This window comes from Lampetra planeri, chromosome 39 (genome assembly GCF_965212315.1).
Source record: "Lampetra planeri chromosome 39, kcLamPlan1.2.h2, whole genome shotgun sequence".
Lineage (NCBI taxonomy): Eukaryota > Metazoa > Chordata > Hyperoartia > Petromyzontiformes > Petromyzontidae > Lampetra > Lampetra planeri.
The window spans coordinates 1,761,428-1,787,369 of record NC_136145.1 but is presented as its reverse complement, the minus strand read 5'-3'; the positions used below and the strand labels follow the sequence as shown (position 1 = coordinate 1,787,369).

The window sequence follows — 25,942 nt, the reverse complement described above, 5'->3', positions numbered from 1 at the left end:
TCGGATTCTTCCAGTATAACTACAACACTCCGATGCTGCCTTTCATCTGCCCTTTCATTTCCCCTTCGGGTGAAGCTACGGAATTCCGTCCCGGAGTAGCCGAGGCAGGCTGCCCCCACGTCCTCCCCAGCGGCTTTAGTGACAATCACGACGAGTCGGTCCCACGGTTCGGAATGCTTCCGACTGGCCCCGTGCTTAAGGTACCCTCCTGGAAACTTACCTGAGCAATGGGCGGGGCTACTTGGGCAGTGGGCGGTGCTAGTGGTTGGGCGAGCGGTGGTGTAGCGGTTAGCGCACCTGCGCTACGAAACCTGGCGACTCGGGTTCGATTGCTTATCGACGATTAACGCCCAGTGATGATTATCTGAACCGGTCCTGGGCCTCGCCTAGATCGACTCAGCGTCAAGTGAGTACCTGGTGTGATGTGTGAGCAATCCCACTAGGGAGACGAAGGCGGCCGGGCGTGGTGCTGGCCACCCACCCCCTCGTGTGCTGTGCCGGCCTTCATTGGTGCTCGCTCACCAACAGTTAACGAGCAAGGTCATTAAACGCCACGTGTTATTTGAACTCGTGAGATGTTTTTAAATTAAACACTTATCGTTTTGTTTCACGTTTGAATGCACCAAAGGCTGCTTTTAAGATAAGTGGTTTAGCACGCATTGAAAACTGTGCACGGCGATAGACTTTAATATGAACGCCCACGTGCTCATCGATGCGGAATTCGTCTGAGGATCCTTCAGATTCGGCACTGAACGCCACGGGATCGTTTTGAATCGCCGATTGCGCCCGGCATCGGACGCCTTTCAATGTCGACTTTTGGTTTCATCCTCGCATCCCAGGCGCTCACCACATACATGAGCCGACGCTGGGAATCGAACTCAGGAGCCGACGGAGTCGTAGCGCATCGCAATGCGCTCGCCACTGCCACCGCTCCAAACCCGATCATTACCGTTGACTCATCACGACGCACGTGCGCGCTACTTATACAAATTGCTTTTCATAAGCGGCCCATTGTGTAACCAATCAGCCTGTGCGAATCACGAAGGCGATCAGTGGGGGCTTCCCGTTAATATTTACGGACGCGCCGTTGGTGCCGCTACCGCCCAACAATCCGGCGTCAATGCGCTACATTTGGGGACGCTCACGATAGTTTAATCCCGCGCGCGTAGCAGATGAAGGTGGTGGTGGTGGAGGAGGAGCGGGCACCACTACGCCAACTCCACGGGCGGATCCCGCGTCTCGCGCTGTGCCGACAAGCGCCGCCTCTCCTCCCCCCCTCCCATCGATCGTACAATGCACGACCACCGCGTCGATTATGCATTGCGTAGACCTTCATCGATTCACTGCTGGATGAATGTCCTCTCTTCTTCCCACCACCCCACCCATCATTATGGCCGTGCAAGTTGTGGTTTGGAGGGGGAGGGGCGGTTTGACCATACTTCACCAGGATGTTTAGTGTTCATTCATTTAAAAAGAATGGGGTGCCCGGAAATTGTGTGAACACTTGCACGGCTTCTTGATTAATTCGCTGCTGGGTGAAAATTGCCACCCAGCCACTCGGCCACCCTTGCAAGTTGTGGTGGTTAGGGAGGGGGGGGGGTGTTTGTCTGATCATAATTCACCAGGCTGGTCAATGAGAAGAGTTTGAGAGAGAAGTGAGAGGCGAGGAACTTGCGCGTGCCAGCAGCTGCCCGCGTGTGATCTTCACACAGCCGTGTTGCTTGTGAAAGAAGATGGGCGATGGGTTAGCGGCGTGGGGTGGGGGGTCGAGGTGAGAGTGTGTGGGGCGGTGGCTCTTAGAGGGGGTTCGAGAGGCGGATATTGAGAACCTGAGTGCGTCCTCTTGCCGCTCACGACGTGGCCATCGGCAGACACACCCAGCGAGCACAGCGGAGGAGCGACATCGGGCCCCTCCGTCTGTATCATCATCATCGTCGTGATCATTAACAACACGAATGCGCTCTTGAGCAATATCAGTGTGGCACCCAGAGAAGTCGTTCGCCTTCGGTGAATTCGCTCTTCGTCCAGCAGCTCCCTGCTGGTTGTGTTGCACGCAGCCCCGCGTTGTGTCCCAGAGGAGGAGGAGGAGACAAGTGGACAAAAGTCGCCACGATCACGCACGTCCTGGGCGGCTTCCCCCTCGCTCTACCGGTCACCTATCCCGGCCCCTTGGGAAAGGTAACACACCTGCGTGTGTGTGTGTGTGTGTGTGACACACCTGTGTGTGTGTGACACGCCTGTGTGTGTGTGACACGCCTGTGTGTGTGTGTGACACTCCTGTGTGTGTGTGTGTCACTCCTGTGTGTGTGTGTGTCACTCCCGTGTGTGTGTGTGTCACTCCCGTGTGTGTGTGTGACACGCCTGTGTGTGTGTGTGACACTCCTGTGTGTGTGTGTGACACGCCTGTGTGTGTGTGTGTATATGTCACTTCTGTATGTGTGTGTCACTCCTGTGTGTGTGTGTGTCACTCCTGTGTGTGTGTGTGTCACTCCTGTGTGTGTGTGTCAATAATAGTGCCTGTGCGTGTGTCTGCCCGTGTGAGGTGTTGTTTGTCCGGGTGTATGTGCCTGCGTCTCTACTCGTGTGCCGTGAGCGCGCTGCGCTACGAACCCGACGCCCCGAGTTTGATTCCCGCTCCCGGCCATCACCAGTGACGATTATTTGAACCGGTCATGAGCCTCCCTAAGGTCGACTCGGCCTCAAATGAGTACCTGGTGGAGTGTCTAAATATCGCCACTGATGAGACAAAGGCGGTCGGGCGTGGCGTTGGCCACTCATCCGGCCTTAATAGGTGCTCACTAACAGCACTTGCCCCAAACCGTCTGTTCAGTCTACACGGGGGGGCGGGGGGGGCGGGTGATCTTTGTTGGTGTGCCGCGTCTCTGCTGAAACCCACAGCATCGTGTCAGTGCAGGCTCGCACGAAATCTCCTCCGCCGACTCCGCTGCCCCCGCTGCCCCCGGCGATGTCTGGGCGAGGCTTCAGCCCGTGGGACTACTGCGTCTTCGCGGTCATGCTGCTCGTCTCGACGTCCATCGGGATCTTTTACGCGCTGCGCGGTGGCGGCCAGCGCACCACGGGAGACTTCTTCATGGGCGGGCGGCACCTCAGCGCTCTTCCCGTGGGGCTGTCGCTGTCGGCCAGCTTCATGTCCGCCGTGCAGGTGCTCGGCGTGCCGGGCGAGGCGTACCGCTACGGTGCCAAGTTCCTGCAGATGTGCCTGGGCCAGTCGGTGAACGTCTTCATCACGGCGTACGTCTTCCTGCCAGTCTTCTATCGTCTGGGCATCACCAGCACTTATCAGGTTGAGGGGTGGGGGGGCGTGTGGGCGATGTTCATTGAGCAGTCGGCATGGGGTGTTTCTTTTTTTTGCTCGTAATCTTCGGGTGATTTTTAATTCCTTTATATTAAGTTCACTTGCTTGCTTGCTTGCGCGCTTACGACCGTGCAAATCTTTCGGTCGTTGTTTAACCCACTTCCCGTGATCCAATCGAGCTGACATTTTGCACACAGACTCGTTGTGCGTGACAATTGATTTTCGTGAAAAAAATTCCAAAATTTTACACTTTTTAGGTAAAAATAAATTATATTTAATTACTAATTGCTTAATGGTGGCAGGCAATCATCTGACCCATAGGTGGCAGCCATCTCAAGCCAGAGGACGAGAGGACTCTAGCCGCCACGCATGTAAAGGATTTATAGTGAAAAACTTTGTTTTTACGGGTTAATTTTTTGCTCGTAATATTTGGGTGATGATTTTTTTTTGCTAAGATTTGCCGGCCCCATGGAACCGCCGCTAACTCTAATATTGCACCTCGTCTTATCGAGGAATTTCTACAGCGCTTTTGTCAAAGCGCTTTACAAGAATTCTAAATTGCACACCAGCATTGGCTGATGGGGGGGAAAGGGATGGGGTTTGAGCGTTGGGGAAGGGATGGCAAGGGAATGGTGATGATTGGGAGAGGGAGGGGTGGGTGAGGTTAGGAAGGGAGGAAGATGGTTCACATTTTAACCATCTTATTATTTTTCGATTTAAAGCTTTCGTGACTGCAGGGATTCATCTTCTTGGTTCTTTCGGTAAAGTCACGTAGAAGCGTCAGACGCTGTCTTTCCGACATACCTGTTCTTCACCTGAGGACGGCTGCTTGTGTTGTGGCCGAAACGTCGTGAGAATTATTTTATTTTATTATGTTTAATTTTAATTATTTTATTATTTCCCTTCTACATCTTATTATTATCACCATGCATAATACCACATAATAATCGGCTGCGTTTCAGACAATGACTCTTCTGCTACTTACGTACCGTATGTAGAACTCTCTTGCACCGTACGTAGCGAACCGTGCTTAATCGGACGGCGCTTTGAAGGTCCGTTGCCCGAAACGTCGCCGATGGATTACTACTTTCAAAAGGCGGCCTTGTTGACGGAGCACGAGTTGCCGTGCGCTCGTGCGCCACGGCCAACGCAGCGGCGGCGTCGCCAAACGATTTGTCCAACCGACTAAACTATACGTAGAGTTTCGATTTAAAGCTTTCGTGACTGCAGGGATTCATCTTATTGGTTCTTTCGGTAAAGTCACGTAGAAGGGAAAAAAAATTATGTTGAATTTTTAAATCCTTTATATTAAGTTCGCGTGCTTGCGTGCTTGCGTGCTTGCTTGCTTGCTTACGACCGTGCAAATCTTTCGGTCGTTTTTTAACCCACTTCCCGTGATCCAATCGAGCTGACATTTTCCACACAGACTCGTTGTGCGTGACACTTAATTTTCGTGAAAAACTTTTCCAAAATTTTACACTGTTTAGGGAAAATATATATATATATTTAATTACCAATTGCTTAATGCTGGCAGACAATCATCTGACCCATAGGTGGCAGCCATCTCAAGCCAGAGGAAGAGAGGACTCTAGCCGCCACGCATATAAAGGATTTGGAGTGAAAAACTTTGTTTTTACGGGTTCATTTTTTATTCTTTTATTATTTACTTTATTATAAATATACGCTGCCAAGCTTGGTGGTGTTCATTCAGACGCTGTCTTTCCGACAGACCTGTTCTTCACCTGAGGACGGCTGCTTGCGTTGTGGCCGAAACGTCGTGATAATTATTTTATTATTTTTATTTTATTATTTCCCTTCTACGTGACTTCACCGAAAGAACCAAGAATAAGATATACGTAGAGTTACTGTTCTGTCGTGCAGTACAACGTCGCAATGCCGCCCGGAGCAATTGCCTCTTTACGCGGCGTAACTGTCATTGTGCACAGATTCAACTATTCCAATGCTAAACGATTAAACTTTTTATTTTTTATTTTTATTTTACACCAGGTAAGGGCCACTGAGCTACTTAGCTCTTTCTCCGAAGCGACCTGGTGGACACAAATGGCAGCTCAACGGAGCGGCTTATCATGTGGACACTTAAAGCGGACAAACATTCTGAACGCGTGTTTCTAAATGTGGAGGGGAAAAACCGGAGAAAAATCCACACGACCACGGGGAGAGAGAAAAACGCAAACTCCACATTTCCAGGCGTCAAGGTCGGGATCGAAACCACGACCTCCTGTATACCAGGCGAGGGAGTTAACATCTCGCCACCGCAGAACCCAGCGAGTCTGATATGCGACTTTGTACTCTACGGCAATACCTCGATATACGAAGTAGATGCGTTCCTGGAGCTTCGTTCGTATATTGAAACTTCACATATTGAAGCACTTATAACTATGAGGATGCGTTCTCACAGCCTTCGTAACCTATTATTTCATGCTACCAACACTTCACAACTTACCATTCATATTGTTAACAACGACAATTCATGTTGAAAAGAATATTCGATTTCATACTGTACAGTCTAAAAGAACTGACATAAATCAAAGAAACGCAGTGAATAAACGTTTTTTTTGTTATTTCTGCAATACAAGAGACCGACACATTAATAATTAATTTCGTGTTTATTTATTATTTAACTTTCTTCTTACCGTTAAAAAAATGATAATAAATCCAAAGTTCGTTATGCTGAAACTTCGTATAGCATAAAATTTGCATATCGAGGTATTACCGTGTTGATGTCGATTACTTTAGAATCATTTAGACCATTGCCGTCCAGCAGAGTTTGTTTGAGCTGGCAATCTCTACAGTCGTGTGAAACGATTTCGACTTTTCTAACTCGTCAGCAAGTCGGTGGCCTGTTAAATGAAGCAAGGTTGCCAGATATTATGGACAAGAGCCATCCCTCCACTGCAGTACAGCAACACTGTCATAAAATTATGATAAAATACTTAACTCAACACAACGGAAAGCAAGCGGAAGCATTCGACATTACTCGGGGTCTGGTTTTATTATTGATCGTTCACACTTTTGCAAAAACATATTCCCCTAAATATTCTGACCTTGGATGACAACATGTAGCATTGTACGAGTGGCCGTGGTGAGTGGTTGTGTCGTGTGTGTATCTATAAACCTCCAACTTTTTCAATGTGTGTGTGAGAAAATCGAGCAGAATCGTGACATTTCACGTTCGTCGGTGGGCTGTGCAATTCTTGTGGGTCTCTGTGCGAGTGCGTGGGTCTCTCTGTGGATCTCTGCGAGCTTGTGGGTCTCTGCGGTAGAGTCTGTAAGTCTCGGTGAGAAATCCCTGATGATGAAGCCGCCGATGTATCCCCAGAAACCCGTTGACGACCCGCTTTGTGCGTGGCGTTCACCCATCCAAGCTCAATATCCACGCTCAAAGCTGCTTACGTGATTTTTTATTTTTTTTGGTCACAGGCACGGGCACCTGCTTTTATATTTCACGGCTCGATGACATTCTTTTCTCCGCAGTACCTGGAAATGCGCTTCAACAAAGTCGTGCGGCTCTGCGGAACGACCCAGTACATCGTCGCTACGGTAAAGAAACACGGCCCCTCTTGAAACTGCGAGCAAAACCAACTCCCACTGTACAGGGATGGCGAGAGGGGTTCGGGTAGCGATCGCAGCAGCCCGGAGGGCAGCCACCGGCTACATCTTGTGTCGGGCGCAGCCCCGCAATTGCCTGGCCGTGCCACTGCCGGCAGGAGGGCCTTTCTGCTCGAGGGAGCTCGTCTGGAGAGAGCCAGTCTAACAGGCTATTTCGGGCCGACTCTTTCACGCTGACCAGACGTGTTTTTTTTTGCTGCTGCTGCTGCAGGTCCTGTACACGGGAGTGGTCATCTACGCTCCGGCTCTTATCCTCAATCAAGGTCGGCGGGTCGCACGTAATCACCCCACAGGGCCATATCGTTGTTTCTGAAGCCTCATTTTACTGTGGATGTCTTTTTTAATTATCATTATTGTTGTTAAGTAAATTTGAAAGAGACAATTTTTGTTCGAGGAAATTAATTTAATCACATGTGTGGATTTGCGTCCCTGCTGTGCGCACGGTGCCTTCCGTGCCACGGTTATTTTGCTCCGATTTCTATTTGTTCCTTTGCTGTGCCTTGTTTTTGTGTCGTTGTGCTTCTGTCCATATTGGTGACCCCAGGTCACTCTTGCAGATGAGATCCATCCTCTGGTCTCCTTGAGCTTTGGTAAAACATGTTAAACTTGGAAATGCGATTCCGCTGGGGTGTGACGTGAACATTTGTCCACCATCATCAGCGTCATCAGCCATGATCGATCCACTGCTGAATGAAGGCCCCTTCCCAGAGTCAATGGGGGTGTTTGTTTCCTTTGCGCAGTGACGGGTCTCAGCATCTGGTTCTCCGTTCTGTCGAGTGGAGCAATCTGCACATTCTACACAACCATCGTAAGCCGCCCCTGCTGCTGACGAGATGCCAAGGTTCCAAAACAAAAACAAACAAAAAAAACCTCTCCAACATTTTCAGTCGCGTCTTGCAAGTCCGTGATCTGTAAACAATGCAAGGGGCAGTTGATGCAGCCGTCCTTATTGACTTGGTGCAGGCTGTTTCTGGCGGTTGTAGCTGCTGCTGCTGCTGCTGCTGTTGCTGCTGTTTGTGTGATGAGAATGTGCTGCTGGTCATCTGGTTTGGGATTTATTGGCAGGGTGCAGATGTGGTGACACAAACCCTCGACAAATGTGTCGGTAAACACCGCCTTCGAGAGATTATTGTTTTTTCCATATAATGGACAACGTTTCGGGCGATGGTCCTTTATTAATAGGAGAGAGATCCAGACGCATCACCTGTTGTACATTTTTTTTGCCGCGCTTTCGATGAGAGAGCGTCGGGTTTTCGTTCGCCGGCGTTGGTAACCGCGGACTAAGTCCACGTCACCACATACCTCGCTGGATGTCATTTTTTAAACGGTGAATTTCCACGCAACCGCCCCTTTTTTTAACCGCTACCGACCCCGTCCCCCCCTACCCCCACCGCCCTCCAGGGTGGGATGAAGGCGGTGGTGTGGACGGACGCCTTCCAGGTGATGGTGATGCTCGCCGGCTTCTGGGCCGTGCTGATCCAGGGCACGATGGAGGTTGGCGGGATCTCGACGGCCATTTCCCGCGTGAACAACGGCTCGCGGATCAACTTCGGAGAGTGAGTAGTAGCACCCGTGGGGGATTCGTGGAGCCTGGGGGTGGGCCTGGGGGTGGGCCTAGGGGTGGGCCTGGGGGTGGGCCTAGGGGTGGGCCTGGGGGGTGGGCCTAGGGGGTGAGCCTGGGGGCACTGCTTGAGGTGGTCCCCCAGGTGGTTTCGAGGCCGGTACAGCGTTAATAGCTCGGAGTTGGTGCGATTATAATTTTTGCCTCCTCCATGAACAAATATTAAGGGAATATTTGAACGACCAGAGAAACAGGCGCAGCATTTGTTAGCAGCAGGGAACCAAATTTGCTCCCCCCTACTAAGAGTTATAAATTGCTGTGCTGTCTGTGCTGGCTGGAGTGAATCTATTGGCTGTGCTGGCTGGAGTGAATCTATTGGCTGTGCTGGTTGGAGTGAATCTATTGGCCGTGCTTGCTGGAGTGAATCTATTGGCTGTGCTGGTTGGAGTGAATCTATTGGCTGTGCTGGTTGGAGTGAATCTATTGGCTGTGCTTGCTGGAGTGAATCTATTGGCTGTGCTGGCTGAATTGGCTCAATCAGTTCGGACTAAACAAAATTGTAAAAGCAAGCTGAGCAAATGTTACATTTTGAATGTGCACTTGATATCAGAGTTGTAGTTAAAATGGCTTGTATATCGACGTACTTGCAAAAAACATTGGGGTTTTGGACTAGGGCGAGGTCGGTGCTGGGGTTTTTAGTGTCGTAGTTTTTTTTATGGGAGCTGGTCTATCCGACCACTTGTGTCTGAGTAATGTATCAAGTGACTCGACTGATTTATCGATCGATCACTCGACTAATGGAATAAACACGCAGATAATTACGGGAAAACTTAAGTGTCAACTGTGGCCCCGCGTGTGACTCTGGACAGGAGGTGATGGGCGGGGCTTGGTGACATCATCAGACGCGTCACGCTGGCCGTTGTTTGTAGGGGAAGGCTGCCCCCTTGTTTATTATTATTCTAGAACCCAGAATACAAAGTAGATTTCAAATAGGGAGGAGGGGGGGGAGTAGATGACGTGGAACAAACCCAGAGTGATACACCCTCAAAATTAGGGACGGAGTGGAGGCAGCTGGGCTCTGCTGCCCTACTGCGGTAGGGGGTGACGATCGGGAGCAGCGTGTTTATAGAGTCTCCCGGAGTTTAAACATTTCACGAATCGACCGATTTGCAAGCGTCGTTGAGTTTTTGTTGCGTAAAACGTGTCGCGAATGGAAGCCGTGGTGACCTCGACGACGCACTCTCTCGCTGCCAGCTTTAACCCAGACCCCCGGCGGAGGTACACGTTCTGGACGCTCACGACGGGAGCGACCCTTCTCTGGCTCTCCATGTACGGAGTCAACCAGGCGCAGGTGCAGCGCTACCTCGCCTGCCGCTCTGAGACGCAGGCCCGCAGGTTGGGCACCCGCAGCACCACGGCACCGCAACACCCCCCCAGCCCCTCTAGGCCGGTGTTCTTCGCTAATTTTCAGAGAGGGTTGGGGCAGGGGCACTTTCACCGATAAGACATCATCCTTCTTCTTGGTTCTTTCGGTAAAGTCACGTAGAAGGAAAATAATAAAATAATAAAACATGATAAAATAATTCTCAAGACGTTTCGGCCACAACGCAAGCAGCCGTCTTCAGGTGGAGAACAGGTATGTCTGTCGAGAAGACAGAAGATGAATCCCTGCAGTCACGAAAGCTTTAAATCGAAAGACATCATCCGTGTGAGGGCCGCCACATATTTTAAACCATTGGGGTTTGTGTCAGGACGATGATGGTGGGGGGGTGTTTTCACATTTTGTGTATTTTCGTGGGCCACACTAAAGACCACCCAGGGGGCCGCCAGTGGCCCGTGGGCCTTGCAAAGAAGACCGCTGCCCTAGGCCGGCGATTCCCCACCGAGTTTGGGTTTCTACATTTTCCACGCAGACCAAACCCGGGGTTGTGTGTGTGGGTGTGTAGCGGTTAGCGCGCCGCGCAACGGACCTGGCGACCCAGGTTCGATACCTGCTCACGGCCAACACCGGTGATGATTATCTGAACCGGTCCTGGGCCTCCCCTAGGTCGACTCGGCCTCAAATGAGTACCTGGTGCGGTGATGTCAAATTATTGCCGCTGGAGATACAAAGGCGGTCGGGCGTGGTGCTGGCCACCCACCCTCTCGTGTGCCGTGCCGGCCTTCGTAGGTGCTCGTTAACAGCACTTGCCCCAACAGTGATGTTGAGGCTATATGGGGGGTCTTTGTCAGTCAGTCAGTCGACCAGGTCAAGTATCTGAGCTGTGCACTAAAGTTCAACACAGCAATACCGGTACCAGATCTCGATACAAATCAATTCCTGCAACCCAAAGACTCAATTCACAGATGCCAATTCATAGACTGGTCCGGGTCAGTTCCGTGACCACTGGTGCACAAGGCCACCTCTGCTTAGCACGGGTTGCTACGTATGGTGTGAAAGAAGTTCTACATGCGTACATGCAAGTGGTGCGTGGAACTCTTTGTTTTTACCGCCCATTGCACAATGTAGATGAGTCGATGGCAAGCAGGTTTCCCTTTGTGTTTACGGCTTTTTTACTTTTCACGGTACATTTGGGGTAGTTTTTAATTTAAGGAAATGCTATTGGCGCACGGCCAGAGAGGCTGAGAACTGCTGCTCCGGGCCATGGGCGATTGCCATGTTGCTACCCACTGTGGCTTTTGCAGGGCCCTGTTTGTGAATCTGGTGGGGCTGTGGGTGATCGTATGCAGTGCCGGCATGTGCGGCCTTGTCATGTTCGCCTTGTACAAGGACTGTGACCCGCTGCAGGCCGGCCTCGTGACCGCCGCCGACCAGGTAGGCAGACCAGCACCTCGCTCACTCACTCATCCGTTCACTCGTGGACTCACCCGCTCATTCACTCACCCACTCACCCACCCACTCACGCATCCATTCATCCATCCACCCGACCACTCACTCATTTACTCACCCGCTCATTCACTCACCTACTCACGCATCCATTCATCCATCCACCCGACCACTCACTCATTTACTCGCCCATTCATTCACTCACCCACTCAGGCATCCATTCATCAATCCACCCGACCACTCACTCATTTACTCACCCACTCATTCACTCACCCACTCACGCATCCATTCATCCATCCACCCGATCACTCACTCATTTACTCACCCGCTCATTCACTCACCCACTCACGCATCCATTCATCCATCCACCCGACCACTCATTTACTCACCCACTCATCCACTCATCCATTCACTTGCTCACTTATTTGCGTGTTTTTTTTTTGCTGTATCATTTTATTCATTCGTTTGAAATTTTTGAGTGCGTTTCATGTCGTAGTTCGGTATTATTTTTCAACTCATCCATCGCATCGCCACCTGGTTGATATTCCTGCAGCTGATGCCGTATTTTGTGCTGGATATTTTCGAAAACATTCCCGGCGTTCCGGGGCTCTTCCTGTCCTGCGCGTACTCTGGGACACTGAGGTATCAATCGCACGCTGCGTTCCCGGCCACGGTGACTCGCTCATTCTCACTGTCGGTGATGTCATGGTGAAGGGAGTATTCGCCCGGTCGCTGGTAGACTGCAGTAGGTGGCACGTGATGTGTAGCCACCACGACTGGAGGAATACTGGATGCGGTGTGTCAGGCGCAGAAATATTTTCTGGGTCGCTGAGCTGGACAGACCCAGTTGAAATGAGGCCCTGTGATGAGTGCGGCCCACGGCCGCTTCTTTCGACGTTCAGAGTTTTTACCAAATTTAAGCCGAGAGGTCTTTTTTATAGGAACGTGACGATTTGCAGCGCAAAGACCCACAAGCAGCGTGCAAGGTTCTAATAAGAACTTGGGAAGTTAAGACGATGGGAGGGAATTCAAAGTGGCGAGTGGGTGAGTGTGACCTGCAGTGTGGTGAGTGTTGTGAGTGGGTGAGTGTGACCTGCAGTGTGGTGAGTGGGTGTGGTGAGTGGGTGAGTGTGACCTGCAGTGTGGTGAGTGAGCGTGGTGAGTGGGTGAGTGTGACCTGCAGTGTGGTGAGTGGGTGTGGTGAGTGGGTGAGTGTGACCTGCAGTGTGGTGAGTGAGCGTGGTGAGTGGGTGAGTGTGACCTGCAGTGTGGTGAGTGGGTGTGGTGAGTGGGTGAGTGTGACCTGCAGTGTGGTGAGTGGGTGTGGTGAGTGGGTGAGTGTGACCTGCAGTGTGGTGAGTGAGCGTGGTGAGTGGGTGAGTGTGACCTGCAGTGTGGTGAGTGGGTGTGGTGAGTGGGTGAGTGTGACCTGCAGTGTGGTGAGTGAGCGTGGTGAGTGGGTGAGTGTGACCTGCAGTGTGGTGAGTGGGTGTGGTGAGTGGGTGAGTGTGACCTGCAGTGTGGTGAGTGGGTGTGGTGAGTGGGTGAGTGTGACCTGCAGTGTGGTGAGTGAGCGTGGTGAGTGGGTGAGTGTGACCTGCAGTGTGGTGAGTGGGTGTGGTGAGTGGGTGAGTGTGACCTGCAGTGTGGTGAGTGAGCGTGGTGAGTGGGTGAGTGTGACCTGCAGTGTGGTGAGTGGGTGTGGTGAGTGGGTGAGTGTGACCTGCAGTGTGGTGAGTGAGCGTGGTGAGTGGGTGAGTGTGACCTGCAGTGTGGTGAGTGTTGTGAGTGGGTGAGTGTGACCTGCAGTGTGGTGAGTGTTGTGAGTGGGTGAGTGTGACCTGCAGTGTGGTGAGTGTTGTGAGTGGGTGAGTGTGACCTGCAGTGTGGTGAGTGTGGTGAGTGGGTGAGTGTGACCTGCAGTGTGGTGAGTGTTGTGAGTGGGTGAGTGTGACCTGCAGTGTGGTGAGTGAGCGTGGTGAGTGGGTGAGTGTGACCTGCAGTGTGGTGAGTGGGTGTGGTGAGTGGGTGAGTGTGACCTGCAGTGTGGTGAGTGGGTGTGGTGAGTGGGTGAGTGTGACCTGCAGTGTGGTGAGTGAGCGTGGTGAGTGGGTGAGTGTGACCTGCAGTGTGGTGAGTGTTGTGAGTGGGTGAGTGTGACCTGCAGTGTGGTGAGTGTTGTGAGTGGGTGAGTGTGACCTGCAGTGTGGTGAGTGTTGTGAGTGGGTGAGTGTGACCTGCAGTGTGGTGAGTGTGGTGAGTGGGTGAGTGTGACCTGCAGTGTGGTGAGTGTTGTGAGTGGGTGAGTGTGACCTGCAGTGTGGTGAGTGTTGTGAGTGGGTGAGTGTGACCTGCAGTGTGGTGGGTGTGGTGAGTGGGTGAGTGTGACCTGCAGTGTGGTGAGTGTGGTGAGTGGGTGAGTGTGACCTGCAGTGTGGTGAGTGTTGTGAGTGGGTGAGTGTGACCTGCAGTGTGGTGAGTGAGCGTGGTGAGTGGGTGAGTGTGACCTGCAGTGTGGTGAGTGGGTGTGGTGAGTGGGTGAGTGTGACCTGCAGTGTGGTGAGTGTGGTGAGTGGGTGAGTGTGACCTGCAGTGTGGTGAGTGTGGTGAGTGGGTGAGTGTGACCTGCAGTGTGGTGGGTGTGGTGAGTGGGTGAGTGTGACCTGCAGTGTGGTGAGTGTTGTGAGTGGGTGAGTGTGACCTGCAGTGTGGTGAGTGTGGTGAGTGGGTGAGTGTGACCTGCAGTGTGGTGAGTGTGGTGAGTGGGTGAGTGTGACCTGCAGTGTGGTGAGTGTGGTGAGTGGGTGAGTGTGACCTGCAGTGTGGTGAGTGTGGTGAGTGGGTGAGTGTGACCTGCAGTGTGGTGGGTGTGGTGAGTGGGTGAGTGTGACCTGCAGTGTGGTGAGTGTGGTGAGTGGGTGAGTGTGACCTGCAGTGTGGTGAGTGTGGTGAGTGGGTGAGTGTGACCTGCAGTGTGGTGAGTGTTGTGAGTGGGTGAGTGTGACCTGCAGTGTGGTGAGTGTTGTGAGTGGGTGAGTGTGACCTGCAGTGTGGTGAGTGGGTGTGGTGAGTGGGTGAGTGTGACCTGCAGTGTGGTGAGTGTTGTGAGTGGGTGAGTGTGACCTGCAGTGTGGTGAGTGTTGTGAGTGGGTGAGTGTGACCTGCAGTGTGGTGAGTGGGTGTTGTGAGTGGGTGAGTGTGACCTGCAGTGTGGTGAGTGGGTGTGGTGAGTGGGTGAGTGTGACCTGCAGTGTGGTGAGTGGGTGTGGTGAGTGGGTGAGTGTGACCTGCAGTGTGGTGCTTGACCGCATTGTGAAAGAGACGTCACCGTCACGGTAACCACCTTCGTAGCGACAGAGAACTCAGGAGGCAACTGTCCGCGGGGGGGCAGGGGGGGCGGCGAGCGACCGAGCGACCTGGACTTGAATCGGTTAGTGCTGGGGGGGAGGGGAACCACGTGGCGAGCAAGGTGGAGGCGATCGCTGTCACCCCCACCCTCACTTCCCCCGCCCGTGGGCAGCACGGCGTCGACGAGCATCAACGCGCTGGCGGCCGTGACGCTCGAGGACCTCCTGAAGCCCAACGTCAGGGTGCTGCCGGAGAGGAAGCTCGCGCTCATTTCCAAGGGCCTCTGTGAGTCCACGCGCGGTGCCGGCCAGCCCCCCCCCCCCCCCCCCGAAACGTCGCCCCGCCAGTTGTGGGGGGGGGGGGGTGGTGACAGGGTTGGTTGATGGGCTCCGAAGCCGGCGACCTCGGTTCGATTTCCGCCCGCGGCTGAGACAGCGCCTGGCTTAGGTCACCGTCCAGAGCCCCCAAGCGAGCCTCCTTACTGTGGATGCCAGCGTGGCGAGATGTTAGCTGCCTCTCCTGGTACACAGGAGATCGTGGGTTGGATCCCGACCCTGACACCTGTATATTTGGAGATGGCATGTCTCTCCCCGTGGCCGCGTGGAGTTTTTCTCCAGGTCCGTTTTGTCCCTCCACATTCAGAAACGTGCCTTTTTTGAGTATTTGGCTACTATACATTTCCACGTGATGACAATCCACTTCGTAGAGCTATCATCTGTGGCCAGTTTGCTTCTGAAAATATAGCTCAGTGGGGCCTTACCTGGTAAAATAAAAATAAAAAAATTAGTTTTTACTCGCGGTCTCTCTCAGCCCCAAGTCCCCTTCCTATCCCCGAGCCCAGATGGGGTACGGTCGGGCTCCTTGTACAATAAACCTCCCCCCCCCGCCGGCCCGCCATGGTAATTCGGGAGGCCCTCATCCAGCAGTGGATTGACCAAAGGGCTGTACGTGAACATCTGTGCGTCTGCCGGTAAGCGACTTAGGGGTGAAGCTGGGGGTGATGCGCCGTGCGTGTGTGTCGTGTAGCGATCAGCGCGCTTCGCTATAAACCCGGTGACCGAAGTTCGATTCCCACTCAAGGCCAACATCGCTGATGAATGTCTGAACCGGTCCTGGGCCTCCACCTAGGTCGACTCGGCCTCAAATGAGAACCTAGTGCGGTGTGTAAATATCCTCACTATGGAGAGAAAGGCGGCCGAGCGTGGTGCTGGCCACTCACCCCCTCGTGTATCATAGGTGCTCGCTTAACACCACTTGCCCCAGCGGTCTGTCAAGGCTATACGGGGGATCTTTGTCTTTTTAGCGTTCATGTACGGGTCCCTGTGCATCATCGTGGCGGCGTTGTCATCCCTGCTGGGTGGCGGAGTTCTGCAGGTAAACTCGGAGTCTCATTCACACTTCCAGCGGTGGTCGTGCTTGCAAGTCAACATTTGTGTCGAAATATAAAAGTGCCCCTCAATGCCTCCCAATGTTAACGTGAACAAGGAAGACGAATGGTGCATGAGCAGGGATTCTCTAATGCTTTTCCAACGGGCGTGTTTGTCCTATTTCGTTAGCAAGTATGGAAGCTGACGGGTAGCTGACATCCAGTTCGCTTTGCTCTGGTTTGTGTCTCCCAAGTTTTGGGCAACCCTCAAATTCCTCCGAATTTGAGCACGGGGTTGGCTACGTACGGTGCGAAAAGCGGTTCGACATACATACAGAACGTACGTCAGACTCGAAATTTATACTGGTAGGAACCTCCTGGTTACACCAGCCCACAGGGGATTATTGTGTCCATCCATCATGCATCCAAAAATGGGAGGGGTGGAGCTGGGTGGGGAGGGTGGGGATGGGCTGGGTGGGCTGGGTGGGGAGGGGCTGGGTGGGGAGGGGAGGGTGGGGAGGGGAGGGTGGGGAGGGGAGGGTGGGGAGGGGCTGGGTGGGGAGGGGAGGGTGGGGAGGGGCTGGGTGGGGAGGGGCTGGTCACCCCGTGGTGCCCTTATAAAACTCAACGTTTAATCTACTCACGCCGGCTTGTGCCCGCCCTCACAGTGGGCCATATTTGCGAAATACACCACGCCGCCGTTGACCCTGGCCATTGACCGAGCAACCCAAAGTTCCTATCAGCTCCCTCCGGAGGAATGTGGTTTTACCCTTTAAACCCATTGAGCTGAGCAGTTCTTTTGCAAGGGCAACTGCAGCCCAAGAAACATTGTCGGCATCGGACGGCAGTGACGGGGGACATTCCTGGGTGGTGGGAATGTGCCAACTCACCAGAGCAAAAACAACAATTCCTAACACCAATGCAAGAGTTTTTTTAACGAAACTTTTAAAGCCATTTGGTTGATTCCCATTTTTGACAACACGTGCGCTTGACGCTGCCGCCGCCACGCAAGCGAGGCTGTGAACTCGTTTGAATCGAGGGGGGGGGGGGGGTGGAGAGGCACCGCATCGCGGGCTTTCGGATGCGCTTCTGCGGCCGTCCGGAACGCTCTTTCTTCCGATATGAGCAAGCCACTTAGAGCTATGCACTTTAAATGTAGATTTAAAACTCGTTTCTTTAAAACTGCTTTTTGTGTTTAGTTTGTCCTTTCCCCCCCCCCCCCCCGCATCTCCGATTAGCACTTAAGGCTACGTACGGTGCGACAAAAGTTCAACGTGCGTACAGAATGTACGGATGGGGACGGCTGTGTGTGGCGTGCAGGCCTCCTTCACCGTGATGGGCGTCGTGAGCGGCCCTCTGCTCGGGGCCTTCAGCCTCGGCATCTTCGTTCCGCCGTCCAATTCCACCGTACGTCTCGGCGAGAATTGCTCCACGTCCTCCTTCGATTATGTGTTTTTTTGCTCATTTTTTGTCTATGTGACGAGACGTACGTGTGTGCGTGAACTTCTTTCGCACACTGTACGGAGCCAGCCGTGCTAAATCGGAGGTGCGGAGACGGAGCGTCCAATCGAGTCTCTCGCAGAGCGGTGCGTCGCACCGCATTAGGTGATGGTCCACAGAAGCGGATATCACGAAGCTACTGCCGGACATCCCTTCGAGCGATCTCTGCTCCACGCAGCAGAGGGGGAAGCACTTTCCCACCCTCTCAGCATTTTAGAGCATTGCATGACAGACAAGTAATATTTATTTCTGAGACCTGGAGTTTGGCCAAATTAAGTCCAAAAACAAATTTTAATGTGATCCTTTTTTTTTTCGTGACCGGGCTGAAACTATAACCTCTCCTTTACTCAAGAACCTGGATTAATCGTATAGCGACTACCCGGATTCTAACCCAGGTTCTCAACGGTGCTGACTCGGCGAGCACTATGACCTCTTCTGAGTCACTTTGCCACCGCTTAAGCATCGCATTACCGAAAGAACCAAAGAGTATGGATCTTTGCAGTCACGAAAACTTCAAATCTAGAAAGCTCCGTCTCCTTGACGCACTTCAAGTCCGTCGATGACTGCGTGTGACCCATTCCATGATGACGCACCACGCCAGTCAAACACAACCAGCGCTCTTGTTTGCGTGGCACGGTCGGCGACTGGGCCCCCCTCCAGCCTGTAGGCCAGAGGTCGCAACCAGGTACCCGATACCCGTACCATACCCGATACCCGGCTACCCGTTCCCGGCCGGGTACGGGTACCCGTTTGCGACCCTGGTGCGGCCGGGTACGGGTACGGGTAGGCCGTGAGTCACTGGTGAGTCACCGTTTGTCACTCATTTCCCAACGTCTTGTCTCTTCTCACAATTCAAGTTCCTAGAATCAACCCACCCGCGCCTGCAACATGGCTTCATCCCAGAGGTCGCAATCAGGTACCCGATACCCGTACCTTACTCGTACCTGGCCGGGTACGGGTAGGGTACGGGTATCGGGTAACTGATTGCGACCCTGGTGCGGCCGGGTACGGGTAAGGAATCAAAACCCGTTTGCGACCTCTGCCCTCCAGCCTGAAGGCCCCCGGTGCAGTCGCACGTCCAGCGTGCTCGGCCATTGCGGCCCCTGCACCTGAGGTTTAGCACGGTTCGGCTACGTGTGGTGTGACTTGAAGTTCAACGTCAACACGTACTGATGGCGATCGGTCTGTTGTTGTCGCCGTACGACTTCTGGATACAGGACAATGGAGGCGGCAACGAGGAAGCTAAACGATGCAATTAGGAACATTTTACCCACGGCACGCCACTGGAAGGGGAGTGGAGTCGAGGATGTTGTAATGCATGGGGGAAAAAGAAAGGGGATATGAAAGGGATAAGAGAAAAAGTGAGAAATAAGAGTAAAGTGATGGAAGAACTGGTGCAAAGGGCCAGGAAAGATGAGGATGAGGGAAACAAAGGGTACGTCACGGCCTCGGCGCTGCTGCATGGAGCAGCGTCCGTTTTCACAGGGGATGGGGCGAGGGGAGGGATTCGGAATTGCACGTGACTTACGTGAGATACGAGCTGACTTACTTGCGTGTAGATGTTTGGATTCTGCAACTCCAGAAAGCTGGTGAGTTGCTGTCGAGAGTAAACAAACATTTTGCATCCTTTTTGTACACTGGTGTGCGCTTGTGTCGTAAAGCAATCGGGTAAAACCCTTTAATCAATTGGGCCTGTTTTTTAGTGGAGTAAATCACCTAAAAGCGACGCAACTTTATGCAAAAGTTTAGTTAATGTAGGAACATCTTGACGGAAGTTAACCCTCCGCCACCCCACCACCCCCTAGTAATGGATAAGTGGACAGAGCTAATGCATAAAGCTTTTTCCACCTGGGTATGGGAACCGTTCGAAGGTGAGAGAGAGTGGTAACCTCCTGCTTGTAGCCCAATCGGATTCCTCCAGTATCAATATTCTGATCCGATGTCTGAATGAGCGCCCTACCTGGGTGGTGCCTGGCGCTGGGGGCGGCAGTGTGGTTGCGAGTTTCCCGTCGTTTTTTTTTTGCGGAGTGGCTCGCTGTGTCCCCAGGGGGTGCTGGTCGGCCTTGCCGCGGGCTTCGTGGCATCGCTGTGGATTTCCGTTGGCGCCTCCATCTACCCGCCCAGCCTGGCCGACATGGGTGCCCTGCCAACCTCCGTGTCGGCGTGTGGTGCCGCTGCCGCTGCCGCCGCCGCCACGTGGCACCTGCGTGGCGGATCTGCGAACGTGAGCGCCGCGCCCGACCTGCACGCCTTCGGGGCCAATCTCTCCGCGGTGCCGGAGATCTGTGATGCCGCCAGGTTGGTGCCGTCGTCATAAATACCACGGTTACACCAAACGACTTTTTTTTATTTTATCTTACCAGGTTAAGGCCAACAGAGCTGTGTGGCTCTTTTTTTTCAGAAGCGAACTTGCTTTCACAAATAATAGCTCAACGAAAGTGGCTTATCACGTGGAAATTTATAGTAGACAAATACCCCTGGGGGAAGACGTAGAAAAATCCAAGCGAGCACGGGAAGAGAGACGTGCAAAGTTTGGTGCCCCCTGGTCAATTGTCCCACCGTTTTGGCCCCATGGAAACCACAGCTCTGCTTGTGAGTGGTGCGTGCGCCCCGTGTCGTGCCGTGCAGGCCCGCCCTGGCGGACAGCTTCTATGCCATGTCGTACCTGTACTTTGGGCCGCTGGGCACGGTCGTCACCATGCTGGTGGGGGTCGCCGTCAGCTACCTCACAGGTAAATGCCGAGTCTCGCCTGCAGCAGACGGACGCTTTGCTCACAACAATGGAGGAATTCGATGAGCTAAAAAGCTCTCTTTTTCACGGATGTCTATTCGGGGCGGGTCAGAACGTTACAACAGCAAACGATACAAAAAAAACATGACAGGAGTGAAAAGTATAGGAAAGGTAAGCAAATCACGATAAAGTATACAAATATAACTAAATTTTGACTTAAATAGGACTAAACTTTTTATTTTACCGGGTAAAGCCCACCGAGCTATGAGCTTATTTTTCAGAAGCGACCTGACCATAAATGATAGCTCAACGAAGTGGCTGGTCACGTGGAACTTTATCGCAGCCAAATAGTCTAAAGCTGTGTGTTTTACATCTTCACCATGCCTGTGGCTCCGAGTCGCTTCCCTAATCCAGTTTACCAGCGACCCAGAAGATATTCACTGAGAATTTAAGTGCCGAGGAGTAGGTATAACTAGGGCAGTTTTTAAAAGCCGACCAGGATAAAACAATATATAAATACGACGCCGAGGCAGATTAGAGTAGCGTGGAGTGCTTTTGGAAAACAGCACTTGGCAACGGTTTGTGGAGGCCTTCATCCAGCAGTGGATTAACCATGAGGATGATGATGTTCGCATTCATGCTAGGCCCAACTCGGCGAGAGGACATTGGGCCAGGCTTGTTGTGGAGCGACCTCTCCTGGCCCTCCAAGAACAAGCTCAAGAAGGCCAAACATTCCCTGGCCTCTCTCAACTCTGAGGTGAGAGTCCCCGATGGCTGTCACCCACGGTGCGAGTGGCGTGCTTGCGTTTGGATACCGGATTGCCCTTGTAAGTAAATGCCATGTGGATTTGAATAACGAGAAAATTCATTTTAACAATATGATCCTTTCTACGTCATCACACTGCGATGGCCTCGCGTTGTGATTGCTCAACGTGCGCACGGAGCGGTGGCGCGCACCCCTCCGCCTGTCGACGTTCGCAGTTCGAATCCGGCGGCTGCCCCGATTTTGTTACTGCGGGGTACGGTAACCGTAGTGATACCATGCGCCATCCACGTGGGCGTTTAAGGCCCCGCGACGTCATTCGCGAAGAGCAGACCACCCACCGTGTGCCAGCGACGGGGTCTGAATTTTGTCAAGTTTGAAAAGTTACCGGCAAACTACGCGATTTGGACTGCGTGTGTACGTTGAACTACGCACGGTGCGAACGTCTTTATAACCGTGCGTAGTCAACCGTGCTAATCGTACGGGATGATACGTAACAATCATTGTTCCCCCCTCGCCCACCCCAATACTGGCAAACTAATGCTCCAGCCTCATCCTGGTCACTCAAGTTCTCACCTGGTTAAACAAACAAATCTATTTGAAATTTAAACGTGAACACGTTTAAAAAATGTGGGCGCGCGTGTCACCGTTTGCTTGCCGAGTTGTACGTGTGGTTGTACGTGTGGTCCGTTGCACTCCTTTCGCGCACCGCACGTCGCCAACCGGGAGTTGAACACTTGTCTGTTGCTAACTTTAGGATCTGGACACTGCCCCTCTGGAAAGCACTGGCAGCAAAGGCAGCACGCCAAAGATGTACTTTCTGGAAGACGCCGACGATGGTGAACGCACGGGCATTGCGACGAGCGCAGGCGAACGATGTGCACTCGGGAAAGGCAAGGTGTTTGGAGATGTCACATTCGGTTTGCTGCCCGAGCGCGAAACCAACGTTTGACCGTGTGGTCTCGGTCTGTATTCGTTCACGCCGCGTGACGTTCGGCAATGGGTTTGTGGAATGTATTCACTTTCTGCGTCAACGAGGTCTGTAGAATTGGGACATTTTTTTTTTACCATTGTTAAAACTTCACCGCATTAGCAATATACTGTACATGTGTAAACGATGGCTTGAAAATAACAGACTATAACTACGAACACCAAACATGTAAGATATAACGTCTCTGCTGTTCGATTAACTTGGAGTGAATTTTCCAAATGACTCGTGCGAGCCTATTGTCCACTGATTTAGCTCCGCGAGCTGGAAAATAAAATCCACTTGCACTACGTTATACGTTGCCTGTGACCAAACCAACCGGGACTATACACATTCTCATCGAATCTCAAAATGAAACGAATTATTTGGTGACCGTGCTTTGGCAGTGGTGCACGAGCCTGCATCGCTAAACGCAGTCGACAAAAATCTAGGCTGCTCGACACTTTACGTGCTGAATGAAAAAGGGTCATTGCCAAACACGTTCCTTCGGAGTGGGCAGGTAGGAACTTGGTTGTACAGCGCATTCGTGCACGACAGAGAGCTCGCGGTCACATGACGCACTTCAACCAATCCGGGAGCGTACATGTTTGGGAGGGGCTATGCACGACAGACAAATAATCCCTGGTGGGCAGTGTGGAACTGTTGTTCCTACCTGTAAAACGTCGTCCATTAAATCCTTCTCCTTTTTAGGGCAGTGTTTATTCACGAATGCGATCCCCAGAAGCTGAGCAGAATCGGGCCTGGTTAGCGCTCGAGAGGGCGACTACGATGCGTAGCAGCTTGCTCCAAGCTGCGGGGCTACGTGGACAACGAAGATCAGTGCAGCACTATCCATTGCTGTGACACATTTTGTGCGTCCACATTTTATTCTAGACGCCTTAATGACCGGCGGATCAGTATGGTCACATAATCCCCAACAACATGGCTGGGCGAGGCCGCCATCCAGCAGTGGATCGACCTAAGGGCAGCACGTGGTTTACCCTGGAGATGAACAAGTCTTCCAAAATCTGAAATGAAATGTCTGCAGCGTCTGCATAGCCAAACGCGGCCATAGTGTTGCCAACTGCTCAAGAATTAAAACAAAAATACAAATAACTTAACATTGATGTTCCCATTCAGAACTGACTTGCGTATAATTATTTTCCCTTCGTTTAAGCCGCCTGTGATTGTCTTTTCAACGTATCAGCCCTTTTTTTCCCACCATGTCTGGAGAGGAAGTTAAAGAGACGCTTAACCAATCGGACATTAACAAAGAGCATTGGGGGTGGTCTTGCATTGCCTCTCACAGGTCAAGGCAGAAACTTATGACTTGAGATGGAGGATGGCCAAGTCATTGTCCTGGCATACAAGCCCAGGGATAGCCTTAATCCAATTCTAGTTACAAAGATTCACCTACCTGTACTTGGCCACAGCACCGCACCGTGGCATTCGCGATGGTGCATTGTAATAACTGGGTGGATGGACTAATTGGCAGGGCCAGCATTTATTTCACCCCACGTTTCCGTCCTTGATTTACTTACTTAAATGGAAATGCAGTGCAGGGCCCTGTGTATACACTGGATGCTTTTAAGGGCCCAACCGTAGCACTGCATAGATGGCGGTGCCGCGGTGGCGAGATGTTAACTCCCTCGCCTGGTATGAAGGAGGTTGTGGGTTCGATCCCGACCTTGACGCCTGCTGTATATTTGAAGTTGGCGTGTTCTTCCTGCGGTCGCGTTGATTTTTTTCCCGAGAGTTCTCCGGCTTTTCCCTCCACATTTTGAATCAATGTCCGTTTAACCGTATTTGGCTGCCATAAATGTCCACATAAGCCACTAAGCTACCAATTGTGGCCAGGTCGCTTCTGAAGAAGAGCTACGTAACTCAGTGGGGCTTACCTGATAAAATAATTTAGTTTGTATTTGGTGGGTATGGATATACTTTGTGTAAAGTTACGTTTTATCGGGTTGGCTTGCACCGACAAATAAGCATATTAATTAGCATTTGGCACACGATCTTACTGAACTTAACAGATTGTGAAATGTTTAAAGTCCAAGACTAAACATTTTGAAGTACTCGTACTGTACAGGTACATTGTTGCGATTCTAACTGGGCGTGCGTTTTTGGACCCAATGTACTTCACATTTGTTTAAAGAAAATATAACTCCTGTCCAAGGACCACTAGTGACATTCAGAAAATCCACCAGTGCATCACACTGGCTTACTTAGCTAAGAGGCTTTTAAAAGTTTACCATAACAGGAGGCATTTTTCAGCCTTTAACAGTGATACAACTATGCAATGCTGTATTCAGAAAATTAAACGCTAAAGTGGTCGTATCCCATTCGTGGCCTTACATTTCCTTTTGTAAAATGTATTTCTCACATTAAGAATCTGCTGTTATTATATTTCTCTCGACCAGGAGACCATACGCGAATTATATTTAAAGGATGTTTCTTATTGAAAGTTATACTATTCTGGCAGCCAGCCTAACTTAAAAACAGTTATTAGCACACCTGTGAACGCCTTATCAGTGCCCTACCTTATTACAGACCAATTCAGACCTTATTGGTCACCCCGTGCCATTATAAATCTCAACGTTCATCCTACAAAGTCCCATCACAAGGGAGAAACACTTTTTTCCCCGTATTGAAACGGCTGTACGCTGTATGGACCTGAAAAATAAATTTCCCTGGACAAGAATACGGGTGAGCCGTTATGGGTTGACAGGTATGTATTAGAAACTGCAGAATATGTAACATCCTAGGAGTACCACAGTGAACATCGTTACCGACTGAAATATTATTGGAATGGTGTTTTGTGCCAATTTAACTCGGCTGGTGGCAGTGGCACAGCAGATGGCGCAATGCGTTTTTTTTTTAAACCTCGCGGCCCAATTTCAATTACTGGCTGTGGCTAATACCGATGGCAGTGATGTCTGAATAATTCTTTCCCTCCCCACCTCCACCATGAAGGTCAAACATCCGCCACGAACCATGTAGCCTGAGGCCTTTGTGAATTCACCGCTGGACGAATGGTTATTAAACTATTACAATTTACGACTAATTTAAATGCACCAAACCAAATGGAACTTCAAGTGTCAGTGGGATGTTACCTGGTCTCAAGCAGGTGAAATGCAGGACGTGTTGGGCTAAGCAGCCATGCCAATTGGCAAAAATGTTCATTCGCAGAGCAGCACGTGCCACAAGCCTGCACTGAACTCAACAGTCGGTAACCTTGCTGATCTCAAGGAGCATAAACCATCACGTGATCTCCGGTCATCCTCGCAGCAATTTATGCCTACACCATCAGACAAAGACGGTCCCTGCATCGCTCGCTTTCAGATGCCCTTCTGTGACCATCCGGAATACCCTTCTTTCCGATATTAGGAAGTCACTGGAACTGCACTTTAAAATCTTGATAGAAATTTTTTTTCTGTAGAACTGCTGTGGTTAGTTTTGTTGTCCTTCCCCTGCACCTCCGATTTAGCGTGGTTGGATACGTACGGTGCAGAAGAAAGTCTACATGCAGACATACAATCGTGCAAAACTCCCGAGTTGCTGTGCAATCATCCCAGCGAAACCACAAACACTCGTCAACGCTGGCTCGGGATTGCGACATCACTCCCTCTGCACGGACCAATCGGCTGCAATGGTCATATTCGGCGCCAACTTTCATTCATGCAACTTCTGCTGCTGCAGAAACAGCAGCCCCTCTTCTCAAGAAGTGCAAGCAAAGCTCACGTGTGTGTGACGAGGTGGGAAACCATCGTTTGTAGCGGGTGTCCACCTCCGTGGGCAAGGAGCGTGCAGCTGGTGAGCTCCGTGCGTCTATGGCAGAGGCAAGCATGGTGATGTTGTTCAAGTGATACGAGTGTGTAATAAGTATTGTTATATTAGGAATGTTATCAAAGTTGATGTAGTATAATGCAATGT

The 25,942-nt window shown here is 51.7% G+C and overlaps 1 protein-coding gene across 5 annotated transcripts; it reads left to right on the top strand.

Moving 5' to 3' along the window:
* The first annotated feature begins 256 nt into the window (after positions 1–256).
* LOC144731475 (sodium/iodide cotransporter-like) lies at positions 257–24,346 on the top strand. Of its 5 annotated transcripts, none has more exons than XM_078612544.1 (17): positions 257–406; positions 2,058–2,178; positions 2,899–3,304; positions 6,812–6,877; positions 7,158–7,209; positions 7,687–7,754; positions 8,348–8,502; positions 9,762–9,902; positions 11,193–11,322; positions 11,888–11,976; positions 14,855–14,967; positions 15,986–16,056; positions 17,369–17,455; positions 19,596–19,846; positions 20,177–20,280; positions 20,924–21,036; positions 21,800–24,346. In XM_078612544.1, exons 3-17 carry the CDS (start codon positions 2,966–2,968, stop codon positions 21,992–21,994), a joined length of 1,974 nt encoding a protein of 657 aa, XP_078468670.1. In that variant the 5' UTR covers positions 257–406; positions 2,058–2,178; positions 2,899–2,965; the 3' UTR covers positions 21,995–24,346. The 5 variants fall into 5 exon arrangements, with proteins under 5 accessions (XP_078468670.1, XP_078468669.1, XP_078468667.1 ...); XM_078612543.1 differs by having other exon boundaries at positions 263–406; positions 2,032–2,178; XM_078612541.1 differs by lacking the exon at positions 257–406 and adding an exon at positions 1,057–1,288 and having other exon boundaries at positions 2,899–3,252.
* The last annotated feature ends 1,596 nt before the right edge of the window (positions 24,347–25,942 follow it).

Excerpts from the sequence above, each read along its gene's own strand:
- LOC144731475 (XM_078612540.1), top strand. The coding sequence starts at position 1,173 with ATGAAGGTGGTGGTGGTGGAGGAGGAGCGGGCACCACTACGCCAACTC. Across the intron at positions 2,179-2,914 it reads ATCCCGGCCCCTTGGGAAAG|GCTCGCACGAAATCTCCTCC; the intron begins GTAACACACCTG and ends GTGTCAGTGCAG. Across the intron at positions 21,037-21,799 it reads TGGCCTCTCTCAACTCTGAG|GATCTGGACACTGCCCCTCT; the intron begins GTGAGAGTCCCC and ends TGCTAACTTTAG.